The sequence below is a fragment of the Tribolium castaneum genome, chromosome 1 (genome assembly GCF_031307605.1).
Source record: "Tribolium castaneum strain GA2 chromosome 1, icTriCast1.1, whole genome shotgun sequence".
Lineage (NCBI taxonomy): Eukaryota > Metazoa > Arthropoda > Insecta > Coleoptera > Tenebrionidae > Tribolium > Tribolium castaneum.
Window position 1 is genome coordinate 28342769 of NC_087394.1, and position 15513 is coordinate 28358281.

General features: G+C 35.9%; 1 protein-coding gene across 2 annotated transcripts in view; it reads left to right on the plus strand.

Moving 5' to 3' along the window:
- Positions 1 to 15513, plus strand: part of sm (smooth) — a 68196-nt gene that overhangs the window by 44625 nt on the left and 8058 nt on the right. For both annotated transcript variants that reach the window (XM_008193556.3, XM_064354984.1), the window contains 2 exons: positions 1394 to 1468; positions 14885 to 15126. In XM_008193556.3, the coding sequence (XP_008191778.1) occupies positions 1394 to 1468; positions 14885 to 15126 (317 nt within the window). The remainder of the gene's footprint in view (positions 1 to 1393; positions 1469 to 14884; positions 15127 to 15513) is intronic.

The following is a 15513-nucleotide window of genomic DNA, read 5'->3' on the forward strand; positions in this document are numbered from 1 at the left end:
ATGAAATTTTCTTCACATGATGCTGGATATAAATCGTTTAGAGTGTGACGGTTTAAGTTAATCTTGTTTGTTGTCACGTTATTAAGTTGAATTTGTAACGTGTTGAATTAAACAAATTTTATCGTTAATCTGACGTTGATAGTGATTAAATGGATTACGAGAGATTGATCTTTTCTGCACCACCAGTAACGTTGTCAACTTTAGACTAAATAAGGGAGAAAATAGTGATTTAAGAGCCATTACCCGAACAGTAAAAAGATAACATCGTGGAAATTGCTTGCAGGAGGATTTATGCAGGATTAGCTTCAAGAATGAAGCTTATTCGGCATAAATCAAAAATTTATTTTGCTTTTTAACAATCATCTTATAGAAAATAAAATAGCGAAGACTATTTTTTATTATGATTTTTCTTTGGTTCGATAAAGTTTTCTTACATCGCCTTAAATGAGTAAAGCTCAGAGACAATGGATTCGAAAGGAAAGTAACATTTAATGTGCCTTTGTACCGCCTCTAATGCGTTTTGGTAATGACCGCTCAGTTGGCGAAAACTCCCTTTCTTGTCAGGCATTGCGTTAACAACGAACTTCACGAACCGGAGCGCCGCTTGAATTGAAAAGAAGTACTCTATTCGTTTACAAAGTAGTGCTAATGACGCATTTTGTAGATTATGTCGTGTAATACGCTTATTTTAAGTGGGATAATGGCCGCTGTAGACCTCTTCAGTGGCGTCGATAGAGCTTTATCTGAGAAAATTTCACAGAAAATGGATTTCAGTAAAGGATTTGTATGTTAAAATAGCACAATCTAAAGAAAACCTAATTGTTTTTCTTTAATTATATTTTTTCAAAAGGCTAAAATTTATTATTTTAATTGTGAAGAAGAATTGCTAGCAAATGGCGAGACAGCGGTGATTAATTTCCACTGTGTGCTTTCGTAACACTAATAAAATGTATATCAGCCTATTTATAATTACTTTGCAGTTGCATACCGTGAAATGGCAATTTTATTTTAGTTTCTGGCTTCTGTGCTGCGGTCACGGTCAGCGGCACTCGCCTGAAAATTGCAAGCGTTTGATTTTTCATCTAAGTAATGGAAAGAACACTCTGTACTTTCTCATATTTTTATTGGAACATTTCTTTGTTATTTAAATTCGTGTACTGAAGAAAGAAGGACGAAGAGTGGAAGCCTCCTTTTGTTGTTTTGCAAGTTCATTTATATTTTCAACAAAAGCCGTTCGTTCTTGTCTAACTGCTAACACATTTTGCGCGTTGGATGCGTGCTTTGCGTTGAAGGGTTGGATCTTTAGAAAATTGTATTTTACGGCCAGCAAGTTAAGATGTACACTGTCTGGGAATGTTTTATTCAAACATTAATTTTTGTTCTTTTGTTTCAGTGAAGGAAAACACAAATGGTAGACCGCAGCCTTTACTGCAGGAGCCACATTATGGATCTCGACCTCAACCTTACAGTAAGTTTTATTAATTAAAGCAATTTTTCGTTTGAACGAAATTGTCTATTGTTGTGGCTCGAGCTTTTTTATAACTTGGTGTCAGGCTTAATATGACACGTCAATAAAAGCCCAACTTTTCGTAACTATCGACCATTCAAACTTATGACACGTATACACTGTCAAAGGTTGGTTTATTTGCTTTCGTAATGGCTGTTTTGATGGTCTTCCTGGAGTATTTTTTGAATGGCGGCTACTCCGATAATAAATCAAATAGTAAATGTTAACTTTTAACGATTGTAAATAACAATCTTGTATATAATTAAAGTCTGTAATGTTTCTGTAATAACTTAATTTATAACGAGAAACTTTGTTGTTTAAAAACCCCTCAGAGCTTTTATTAGGATAAATTTTATAATTTGTCGAGTTTAAGTAATCTGGGTCTGATTGAAGTTTTGTGAAGTTATTTAATCAAATAATTTGTGCATTGAGTTAGATTTTTTATTTTTGGTTCTCTTGAGAGAGCATCAGTTCGGTTGAAATTAAGGGAATTAGTCAACAGCTTTAAACTCGTTAATAGTTAATCCAACCCTTATTCTGAGCCTTTGTTGAGATGATTAGGGTGCAGTTAAGATAAAAATCAAAGGATTAGCTGCAAACACAGTGGCAATTAAGTTTTTCTTAGATTATTAGATTAAGTTTAATTATGACAGCTTTTTGGCGCAAATTTTCATTTTTTCAACATAACAGGGTCAGGGTTTTAGGAAGATCTAGTTTTACAAATCTAATAAACTTGTAACAAACGACCACTGAACCGCTTTTACATTTTTATAGCTTTTTTCTAAAAGATTATAAATTATGGTCTTGAAAAACATAAGAAACTGTCGCTGTTACATTTTTATTTTTTTTTGTGGACAAAAAATGTGTGGATGACAATGAGCCAAAGTTTTTAAGTGTGAAAAGAAATAAAATTTATTTGAGAAAATTGAAAGTTGGTGGTAAAAAACAAAAAAATGGGCAAATCAGATCGTTATTTATAAGGCGTTTCTGGCTCAGAGAAAGTTAAAATGAGTATCCTTTTTTGTCTTGGCGCTTTTCTCTTTAAGAAACTTTATTACGGAGATATTGATTGACTGTTATTATCTGGCAGTGACGTTATTTTTTTTATATCAATTAGCATTCTTGAAGTTTTCTTTCTTTTGGAGGGACGAGTGTTTGCAGTGGGTGGTTTTCAATCAATCATAACTTTGCTATTGTTTACGATTAGTTGAGATGAGGCCGTTACAATACCCAGAACATCGGATTCCATTGTAATTAATCATTTGTTCCTTTCTAAAGGTTGTTATCTGAGTTCAACACGAAGAATTACGGTTCGAATGTTGGACCAAGCGCATATAAATTATGATTGTGTGTTAATAATACAGGCGTAATGAAAGTTGAAGAAAAAAATTAGCAGCGAATAAAATTGAGTTTCGGGCAAGAGAGGTTCGATTTGAAATGTAGAACCGCAAGAGATTGCTAACCTCGTTTTGGAAATCTAATTTTTTACAGCGGTAATTCAGTTTGGGAAGTTACTCCAAATAAAATATTCTTCTCGGATATTAGTTGTGTTATTTGATCTTGCTTGTTTCTATGGGGAAATTGAAGTTAGTCGCAAATGGTGGAAATTCAGCCGAGAAGGGGAGTCATTTGGAGTTGTGGAGTACACGACTATTGTCATGTAGATTGTCGTGTTAGTTGTACCAAATGTGCCTTCATTAATGAGCTTTAAATCACAAAATCGATGGAGTTCGGTGCACCAGAAATTTTTATGTCTTACACTTGGAGGGAGATAAATTACGTTTGATTAATAATTTCCTCGTCCTTCTTGGAGAATGAGCGATGATGGCTGGCCGAGCTTTTGTCCAAGCTGTCTCATGTTGGTACACAAACTATTAACCGAAAGCATTGGCTCAAGTTCAAAGCGGCTGACTCACCCATGCAACGGGTTAAAATTATTTTCCATTGCATTCTTGCACTAAATCTGTTGCTTTCCGAAAAACCAATTTTTTCATCATCATTAAGATCTGTTTTATACACAGAACAACCGTTAATTAGCTGTACTTGTCAACTATAATTAAAGTTGGCAAGAGTCGTTGTGTCTTATTGTGGAATTTTTCTGCGGTGCATCTTTACACCCACGAGATGTCAGCGAATGCAGTTTCGTGTTTGGAAAAATATTAGCGTGATATTTTGCCAATTCTTTCACCGGAAAGTTCCATCAATCGTATTTATGATGGCAACCGTCTTTTACCTTTGTCATGATTTATTTTGCCAACGAACGGTGTTTTGTTGTTGGATGTTACAATAAAATGATTATTTGGGCCAGCGTATGTTGTTATCGAATTTTTTAATGGGCGATATGAGCTCAGGAAAGGATGATTGATGGTTTTTTACCGCTTTTAATTTTTAATTTTGAAAAGTACCGTTGCTGGCTTTATACAGCATTGATTGAAATCAATTCCTGCAAAATTCTCCTGATGTATTGTGCAAATAATTGAGACATTTGTATACTTCTTGCATCCAATTTCGCGTCTAATCTATCAAAATTAAAGCTGCCAACAAAACATAGAGTGGCACATATTTCACTCACGCATCATTACCTATCAGTTTCCGACCTGAAGGTTTCTTATTTTCAAATTGCGTGTCTTATAAATGATAACGACGTTAATTGTCTGCCGAGTTTACTAATTCGCTGGCGTTTTCACGTCAATCAAATCGCTGAGTGTACGCTGTTGTTCTTTTACGAGCTCGGATTTATCGAAAGAAAATTGATTATTTGTCATCGGTGATTGGCTAACAGGCATCGATGTACCTTTTCAGCATTTATCACCCAATTTGACATTGACAAATTTAAGAAGCGAACGAAGACAGTGCTGACATCGTTAATAAACTCGTAGAAAAATGCTTAAATATAAATTAAATGTGAATGGGTCAGCGCAAAGGCCGCACGTTTCACACAAAATCCGTCTTAAATTTATCTCGGAACTAGCGAGTCTCATAGAGGATTTAAACTTGCTAGTTTTAAGGAAACCAAAAGCTCGGTACACGCTTGATGGAGATCGAGTACAGCGATCGATCAAGCAAGAGATTATTTAACGAACGAGGCAAAAATGCCACTGCGGAAGGAAGCAATCGAAAAAAGAGCTTAATAGAAAGAAAATTTCGAAACTTTGTCGATTGCCTTTTCTTTTGCTCGGCTAGTTCGAAGAGATAAAATTCTGCTGACAGGAATGTTACTTTGAGTGATGGGTCGGAATGCAGGACCCGACTGACGTCATACAGAACTATGCCAGGAAAATCAAAACTGTTCGACTAATTGCGACATTTTAAAGGACTGACGCAGCCTTGGCAGTTGTTTTCGAAAACTAAACTGCACGACCATTTGCATTCCTTCAAGGAAAAACTTGCCATACAGATAGCTGTATGATGATAATAGTGGTAAAGAACTACGATGATTCAAGTTGAAAGTTGTGCAAAAGCGGAGATTATTGTAATGTTTGAGGACATCCTTAACCGGATTAAGGTTTGCGGTGTGTTTTTTGTTTTTCTATTGGTAAATATCAGATCGAAGTGATCGAACATCCACTGTTTTCATTTATAGGAGGTACTTGTTAGTCGAGATAAAATACATTGTTTGCTTTTTTTGCTATGCAAGCTCATTGTCTTTATTATACATTGTATTTGCTTAAGGGATAAACGTAATTTTTTGCTGTGATCTTTTCCTGAAAGCTTTTTAATCAGACAAATTGCAACGAAATCGTCCTTTTTTACTTCTTTGTTGTGTTTTCAGTGCGGGCCAATTTCAGCACAGATTGTTGATCTACTCAATTTTAAGCGTTTCTGACTATTTTTCGAATTAAATTTGGCTTATTGCGTGCTTAGTTTGTTTTCATTGATCATTATTAATGTCAGTTCCGCAGCTGTTTTGTAAATATACAATTTAGCGCATTCGATTGGCAACAATACATTGATTTGTTTCTCTTCCCGCGTATTCGTATCGGCGTAATCCTTCCCTAACCATTAAAAAAATATATGGAGGTTTACCAATTTAAGCGTGTGTTTATAGGCGAGGTTTTATTGGCACAGGTAATGGCATTCGGCTGATCGATCAATAAGTAGAAAGCTCGTATTTTCTACCCTTTTGCGTTTTAATATTTTCATAGGCCATTAGGAAAAATTGGCATACAGGGGCGAGTCCCTGCGTAATTCCACAAATTAACATCAAAACAGGAACGTGAGGATTTGATGTCGCTGAATAAACTGGTAACACTTGCGCGTGTTAATACGCGAAAAGTCGGTAAAATTACCAGAGGTTACATTTGCAATTGTAATTGGGGGGATTAAAAAGCGGTGACGTCCGTAGAATGTGTATTTATAATTATGAGATGTACGAATTAAACAAATAAATTGGAGCTTAATAGAAGAGGCGATTTATAAATAGAGCCATTGCATAATGGAAGGTTCTAGTTGCGCTTGAGGGCGTTGGAAGTGTTATTTACGTCTTGGAATAATTCTTATTGGGAAGGTTAATTTTGTCGGAAGCTTTTATTGAGGTTTATTTTCTTGTTAGGTATGTTTCGAGTGAAGCACCTATTCGGGTCTTTTACGGGTTCCCTATATTCAACCACTAAACTACTTCCTGCTTACTTCGAAGGAATTGCTCGTGCTCTTTGCCAAGCAGCTGTAATTTGGCGCTTTATTCGATTTCATGTATCAAATTTACATATTTTAATTAAAGCCGTTAAAGCATGACGATTCTACAGAATCAATTTTCACTCTCATAATTGGGTCGCTAAATTTATCCCGTGTCGATACTTTTCCGGATGAAAAATGCAGATAACGAAGTTTCTTCGCGTAACTGATGACTTTCTGGGAACTTTGTCTAAAAACCTAATTAAAAAAGGCATTCATTCTCATTAGGGTTTCTATTTCGTAGCGAAAACCTCGCCGCTTCTTCATAACGAAGTTAAGTGCTGGTCTGTGGATAACGTGATTAGGCCTGAAAAGACTTTGGCAATTAAAATGCAGAAAAACAATATTGCATTTACGTTGCAGGAAAATTCCTGCAACGCCCGGGGCTGATTCTAATTTAATATTTGATATAAGGAAAGCGAGAAGTCGAGTGTTAAACTCGAGATTGATTAGGGAGGTGTTCGCTTCCTTTCCAATATTAATGATCCCAACGGATTCGCTCCGGGAAGAAGAGTTGAAGAGGGATAAATTGCGCGCGGACCAAAAACGAATTTATGATCTTTATTCTTAAACAGTGTGAAAATGCAATTTGATGATTTATAAGTAGCGCGGTGGGATATAACTCAACTGATTCTCTTTCTTAATTCACCAGCCACCAGGGAAATTTTATTGTTTTTCGCAGATCAAATTTTTTACCTCTGATTTGGCGTTTAATTTTGCTTAACTTTATTGCGACGGTGTCTCGGCATAAAAAACGCGCCTTATTAAAATCTCCGACTTGATTAAAGCTTTTGGGGGTTCAAGTAATAACGTTATGTGGTCGTAACTTGGGTAAATTTCTAAATGGGGGAAGGAATAGGATATTTCTGAAGTCCATGAATTGTCTCGAAAGAAAAACGTTGGAAGAATACGGAAGTTGCTTCTATTACGAGCTATTTAAAACCAGGAAGCTTCGCGACTTTCAAATCGCAAAAAGAGCATTCATGTGAATAAAAAAGACAATTTACTCCCATTGTGAAAATAGTTTATCTTCATTGTTAAACAGTGCAAACACACCTTTTCTATTTTTAATAGTACATAATTGATGACTGAAGTGGTGATTTGCTGCCAAAAGATGAGTCATTGACAAGGCTGTGAAATGCACCATTTAATCCTGAAATCTGTAGTTTTCAGCTTGAGTCACCACAGTTTCAGGATTTTGAGGATGTGCTTGTTTGTGGGTGGATAAAGCGTTTAATATTGAACAGCTTGCAGGTTTTATTTAAAATTTTAATATTTCACCAAGGTGGAGTATTTCATATTCGCTTGAAGGATAGTTTATTTGTTTTTACAAAAAGTTCATTCAAGTGTGATAACATCGTTCATTCATTGCCAAAAATTTTCCAATTTAAACAGTGTGTCAAATTGTTTTATGACTGTATATTCCGTAATTTCCGAAATTTATTTTTTCAAGTAACTATATTGACTCTCTGCTTTCAGTGCGGTGATGATTTGTGGTGGAAGCAATTGCGTTTATAATCTCAGTGGAAAATTAATTCAAGAGGATAATTTAGCCGGAGTTATTTACGTAATTTTTCAATTTCGCGCTAAACGGATGCAGATAACGAATTTCTTGTCTGAAATTAGTTAAAGTTTCGTTTACATTTAATTTCCTAACGGTTCTTAAGCGGCTCTAGCAAAATAATCGTCTGAATGCCGTCATTACTAAACCACTTATCCGACGTTCAGTAAATCAAACTGTTAATTAAGGTCGGAGGTCCGATTATGTAAAGAACACTTTATTGGGTGGAGTAAGGGTGGAATGGGTGGTTTATTGCAATATGGCGGCCAGACCACGGAACAGGGCGTACTACAAAAGACCATTAATCATGGTACAGAACATACTAACCGCGTTACCGGAGCACCATCAAGTATCTGGCTAATGCAACGTCAGTCGATCCACACAATGGAGATTCTCTCGGTGAATTTGCAAAGCAAGCAGGATTTTGCTCGTCCTGTTGCAGGACGTTCACGTGTCGACGTGTATTTCGTTAAAACGAAAAATCACCTTTCTCGTGTTGCGCTTTTTTGCCACACGAGTGAGCAAAGAATATGGATTACTCGTTCATTGTTGGCAAAATCTCGAAAAGCAAATAAGAAAATAAGGGAGGCAGATTCTCTAAACAATTCTTTAGAATATCTCCCGCTAAAGCTGACATTTTAAATTTAATTTTTCTCGAGTGAATGAGTGTGTTTGCGCATTTGGATACTACAGCATTCCTGCATTTATGATCGCGAAAATGTAAAGTCAACAAGAAAAACAGCAATAAAACGCTTAATCCCGTCGTAAAAAGGTGAATCCTTGTTTTTCTGTGGAAGAATTTGGAATGGCGTTTTTTTTCAAACGTTTGGACAACTTAATGAGTTTCTGTGGTGCCAACATTGATTATTTTTTTGTTTATGTTTTTTCGAGTTGCGGTTTGGTACCCTTGTTCTTACAGCGAAATACGAGCGAGAGTGAAAATAATTTGAGTTTTTTATAACCAAGAGGTGACCGCTGCTTTTACAGGAGCTTTTTATTATTTACAGGCGGCTTGTGGGATTGTCAGCCGAAACGTCTGCGGAATACTAATTTTAATTGAGATATTTTTGTTTGTGGTTGTGTGTTTGAGACTAATTCTGCGTCCACAAATTTTCCATGTTTTCTTACTGTCTTTTCCAACTAATTCACTTTTGTTATTCATTCCGGAATAATTTTAAAGGAAGATGTCTTTCATGTCAGTGTTTTTTGCAAGTAATACAATAGATATTTCTATTTGAGAAATTTTTCTAAGAGCAAATTTGAGTCTTCCCAGTGGAGCAATACAACTTGAGTACGTCAAATTTACGTTTTGTAAAGAAAATGCTTGCTCAATCTACGTGGAACAGTGTAATTCTCAAAGGATGTTTACAACTTCGAAAATTAATTTTTTTTACATGTGTGGATTTTTGGAACTGCAGGAATTGTAAGTGCAAATGTAAAATACTGTTTCATCGGAAATATCAATAGTCGCGCCACGTTTTGCGTAAATCTACTTTTTTCATCGCTTGCAACATGTGCATGATATTTAAATAGTTTGTTCTGTTCAATGATCCTGCTCGGAATTAATAATCACAGCTGTGCCGCCAATGTAAAAACTCAAGTTTTTATATCCACTAATTAGGAACAAGAGTCGGAACTAAGAATTGTTTACTTGCTCCAATAAATTCCACCACATAAGAGTTTAATTTACCTCGCTCCAAATTTCTGAGGTACCGGAAGCTAACACGCATTTTGTGTGTCACTTTTGTCATTGCCAAACCACCGACACCGTTTCGTTTCGTTTTGACAAATGTACCGTCGAGCTGATTCCGAGACGTGTTTCTCTTTATTTTAATTAATTATTCACCGAAACTTGCAGCGAACGCAAAGAGCCAAGTAATATTAATGGAAATTCATTTTTAAAGCGAGTGTCACAAACAGATTGCAAAATACATCCGAATTAAACACGAGACAAATGCGGTTTTGTAAGACGATAAAAAATAGCTCTGAATAATATACTTGGAGACGACATTATTGATAATTATTGGTCAGTAAGTGTCTGTTATTGCAGCGGATTATTTATTGCAGGAGACCGTGCCAAAATATGACACAGTTTTAAAGTACAGAGAGAAATATGTCTTACAATGTGTTACTCGTGTTTATATTTTAGATCCGGAGGCAGGTAGACGGCGATATTAAAAACAGAAATCGTATATAACGTCTTGCAGAGGTTTTGTTTCACGCTGCGATGATACATTGAGGCGATGTAACACTTTGTGATAGTTGAAGCTATTTATTACCAGTGACAAACTCAATCTTGCTAGTAATTGCAGTAAAGTTTATGATGCTGACGTTCTTCATATTTTATTGGCGCTTATTTCCCCATCAGCACTAGCCAAAATATAGATCATCTTTCTGTTTAATAACTCAGTTAAGACACTTTCGTAAATCTTCATTATATACGATTTTGGAGTTGTGAACAAGTTTAGATTTTCTAATCTAGCTGATATGTGCGGGTGCTTAAGAAATTTATGGACAAATATAAGTCATTAAAACTTTTCTATTGTTGTTTTCTATCTTCTGGGAGGTTACAAAACCTTGAGGCTTGCTCACTTTTTTCTCCAGAACTTATAAAATTTTCAAATCGCTGAAATACCGTTGCGTAAAATTCGATCACGGACAACCATTAAAAATAGAAGTTGTAACATTTTTTCCAACTTCTGAAGTGTATAAAGTTTCAAGAGTGACGAAATCGTTAAAATACGAGTGTTTAAAACTTTACTTCAAATTGTAAAATGTGGACCCCTGGCGCATCCACCAAAATTAAACATTGACGATTGACGATTCAACTTTCGTCGCCGCTTTTTAAAACTGAAATTGGGGCTTGGGTCACGCAACAATTTAATTATAGGGTTTTTATGTTTACGGTTTTTTGCGTTTTCCTGTTGAATGGATTAATTTAAATGGACTACACGTGTTTTTATCTGTCACGATAAAATTCCTCGACGAGTGGATTAGTTAGAAGTGTGCCGACAAGGCGAAACTTTCGTAGGCGGAAACAGGAACAAAAAGGAAGCGAATGTCATCAGGGATGACACAAAATTCGCAACAGTTGCACTCCTCCCCCATCCTGAGGTGAATCGTTGAACATGATTTAAATTTCTTCCCCCAAGTATATCAAGACGATATATTTATTCAGGATGTGGTGTTTCTGAGTAAAAAATGAGATGAAGTCGGAGGGTAGAGATTTAATTTTTGTGTATTTTTTCGCTCCTTATCTCGGGTTATGTTATTGAAAAATTCCAGTTTTGAAATTCAATCTCGTTTTATGGGGGTTATTTTAGTAAATGTGACACTGAACTAACCCACTTCTCAGACGTATTTCACCAACTTTCCGATTCGTCGTGAGTTTAAATTTAGTTCATTTATTACGATTTCGTCGTTGCTTCTTTTATCTCAACTTAACAAGCGGTGCGTGATTTTTTGTTTACACTCATTAAAAGTTATAAAGCGCCTGTTATACGCTACACTTGCCGAAATAAGTGTTCGAACTTCAAAAGTTGCGTTTCTTTGAAGCGTCTACGAACATATTTACAAATAAATTTTCTCAGCTTGGTTGACACAGGATCATTTGTCGTAAAACTTTATTTACACGTGTGATTCACCGACATAATGCTGCCGCGATACAATCAACGAAAAAAACAACTTCGGTAAACTGTGTGGAAGTTAAGTTTAAAGTGGGAAAATTGCACAAACGTAATTAAAGAAAAAGCATAGTTGTGGTAAAGTTTGAAAGTTTTTCATTCGGGGGAAACTGGCATGAATACGAAATTAAATAGCCGGCTTTACAAGTCTTTGCAATTAGTAAAAATGGGTTATTTTTAAGGTTTAAAGTACAAACTCGAGGCGAGATGTTTGACTGGGGGCCGGAGTTTTCAGCGTCTGATGTAAAAACGATGCTCTCATTGCAAGATATTGTTGCAGTAAAACTGGGGGTTTATAAGCAGTCACGACGGCGCGCTGGATTAAATGCGAAAATATTTAACAGGTTTCCATCGGTGCCCGTTTTTCACTTGGGAATAAGTTTAGTTAGAGAAAATCAAATTACTAGAGTTTTTATACGTTTTCACAGATTCTATACTTATTTACACTTTGTTCAAAATATTTTGTGCAAATTAATTACGTTTTCAGCACAGTTCGTGCAACAATTGAGTTTTGATTTTGATTTTTTTTTTTAGCGAAGCAAATATTTTGTTAAATTGGCACTAATTTATTGCACCGTCTAAAACTTTCAAACTATCAGGAAGGCAAATAGTTTTATTTAGTTTAACTTGTATCTAAACACCAAAGTAATTTATGCTTCATAGTGGAAGGCTTAACAGAAGTTTGTACGACGTCCCTTTCACAACTTCAAAGTTACGGTAACTGAAAGGACATTTATATGTATATAAATTTGTCAGCTTCTGACATAAGCAGTGGTAAGGGTTTGTTGGTTTTCGGTATGCCAGATTGTTGTGCTACCGCTGCGAAAACACAATCTTAATGTTGTTTTACCATTAACGCCTCTGGCAGAGGAGTGGACAAGCAAATTGAGTCTCTTGTTCTCACTTAACAATTAAAGTTTGTTCTGATGTTTGAGACAAGTAGATACAATAAAATGTATAAAAAATATTTGGTGGAAAACAACTGCCCGAAATATAAGCTTTTGTTATAATATTATTACAAAATATTATCTTTTGAAAGAAGCACTCGAATCTGCCGACTGAGTTCAAAATTGCTTTTTCGCTGTAAGTCATTTTGGACGACATGAAAAATCATGTGGGGATGTAAAAGACGTTCTATCATTTTCTCATTATTATTGGTGTTTTTTTTAATTCTCTTAGGAAACAAATACGGGGAATTTTTTAAGACATGTTTTATAACATACGAGAATAACTTTTCTATTCTCTGTGCTCCGTATCTTCGATGAAATGAGAGTTCAACTGCGAAATTGCTTTGGCCGGCAACGTTCGCATTGTATTAAATTTAATTCATGAATATTCACCACGTACGAATCAATAGCACCGGGGGTTAAATACATTAATGAAAGTATATAACGAACCAATTTATGAAAATTATCAATTATTATTGGCTTATTCAGAAATCAAATAAGGGCCCGCATTGTGATTAAATTTATAGAGGGGCTTGTGCATTTTAGGATCAGCTCTGTTCTAGTGGATTACGACCGTAATAACGACTAAGTATGGTTTATTTCAACTTGGCGGTAAATTTTGTAACATGCAAATCCACAAAGGTCTCAACTAAAGCGTATTTGCTTTGTTAGTTTTGCATGAACATTAAATTAATTACGTTAGTGTGACCGGGTGCAGCATGTTTCAGCAACACTAGCATTATTTTTGTTGAATATGAAATCGAATCGTGTTTGACTGCGGTAAACAGGCCGACGTTGAAGTTTGGTAAAGAAAATGTTTGCGAGTAAGCAAATTTTGACAGGTTCGTAAAAATGTATAGAATCTTATCTTTTGACGTTAAATTTCTATTAAAGTGCGAGTACACGTATAAGGCTCTTGGGTCTTTTTGTGATAAATCTACAATGAAAGCGATGGGCTTAAATCAAACCATAATAAAGCTTGGGTGACACTACTAAATTGAGTTTGTTAATCAGTGCGATAATTTATTCGGAGCTGGAATTTTCAATAAAACCTGATTTTTTCGCATCACTTTGAGAGAACTTGCCGATATTAAGGTTTTTTTAATAATGAAATTCAATAGGTCTAAAGCTGGGTGCTCAATGAAAGGAGGGTCGCAATTATTGGATTGACCTTAGCATTTTCCGATAAATGTCTAAATTAAAATGTGGCATCCGATTTATGTACATTTTTCCGATGAAAATTTTATCTGACGACGAACAGTGTTTTGTGTTTTAGGATCAAACGATAATTATAGTTTATGATGCGGCTTTACATGAATTAAATTTATGGCTGATGTAATTTATGCGATTTTAGAAAAATTACCGTCCCACGGTCCAAAAAGAATGTAAACATTAATCTGTCATTTGTTTGGGGCTGGAATCCTGGTTTTAAACTATCGATTTCTGCACCATAATGGCACGGTAATTATCGCAATTATTGTGGTGTCAATTAGTGTAATGAAACTTGGTAATATCGGTCGCATCCTGTCGGGTAAAGTACCCACAATTTTGCATACAAGTATGTTCAGCCTTATCTGTAATATGGTTGGCAAAAATGAAATAAATGTCCCGGGAGATACATTTTATCGGGGAAATTTAAAGGGTACAGTAACAATTTTTTCTGTGATAGGACGAGCATGTCAGCTGATTGCTGAAACGCTCTTTCACCGCGAAGGAATGTGACTGCTGTGGATAATTTACTCGCCTGCATTAAACATTGCGGTAAAATATTTACAAGAACTCGATGCAGAATGCAATTTTCACGAGAAATTTCCACTCAGGGAAGGAAACTGATCGTCTTTTTTTCTTGTCGAACTTGTTTTCGCTCATCCGACTTTTATTTGAGGGTTGATCTTGAACTTTGAAAGGAACAGAGTGACGTGCGATTTTTTTCAAAAGCACTCGAGTTTTATGTCGGGAAAATATTGATGTTGACTTACACTTTTGAGGGTTTTGCAGTGGTTACATTTTGAAGGGTGGAATGCTAGTTATTTTTTCGGTATTTTCCACCGGATAATTACGAGAGATAATTTAAATAGAGACATTTCTGGGGGTGATTCAGTCGGAAAATCGAAATGAGCAAAAGCGCAGGAGTGGAATTATTAAATAGTGGCGCGGTTCTGAGTTTATTTTCTTTTATATCTTCATTTCGTTCGTATATATTTCGCCAAAAAGAAAAGTGTGTTTTTAATCAAAGGAAACGTTTCGTTTTATTGCCACCGTTACAATAAAAGTCTAAACTTTCAAAATGTTGTGTTTATTAACTGCGACATAAAGACGCTAATATTTTACAATTGTAACATAAAGTCCGTTTGATGCCACCGTTTAGTGAGTCGACAAGAGTGCTTTAATGACTTTTTTACGAATATATTAATTTCGGTCGTAAAGTGGCGATAGGTGAACAAGCTCTCGTAAACTTTCTAACGCAAACACATAAAGATGACGAAGTTATGTGATGTTTTTTTTGTTCCAGATCCCTACCCCAGCGAGCAGCAGAGGTACGACGAGATGTGCGCTGGTCCGGGCTACGGGGAGCCTTTCGGGACGGAAACGTACCGGAAAAGCGCTCCTCCGGTTACCGCCGAGTACCGGGATCAAAGGAACACCCACTTCCAGCAGCCCGGAGCCGTCCTGATGGTGTACGGTCTGGACCCACTTCGCACCAACGCGGACAAACTCTTTAATCTCATGTGCTTGTATGGAAATGTCGCTCGGGTTAGTGTTTTATGTGTCTTATCCGAAAGTATAAGACGGTGTTACGTGATAAAGTAGGGTTTATTATATAAGGATTGCCTCGCGCCCTCGCCGTGACGCATCAATCTTTCTTAAGGGGCGCTCTGAGAAAGTTTACACAGGGCGAAACTATAATAGATGAATTAAGTCGAATTTAATTTTGACGTATTATGGTTGTGTTGTTATTTTTATTTATTTCGGTAAGTGATGGGTGTCTGGGGACTGTGATGGTGTGAGACTGGGGAAAATTATTTTTCCCAGTTGGAAAATTCGTTCCTTCTTATTATGTATTTTGAAACACAATAACTTGGCTTTTGCATGTGCATATCTTGCGTCATTTGCAAATAAACTTCAGCCATTCGATACGTT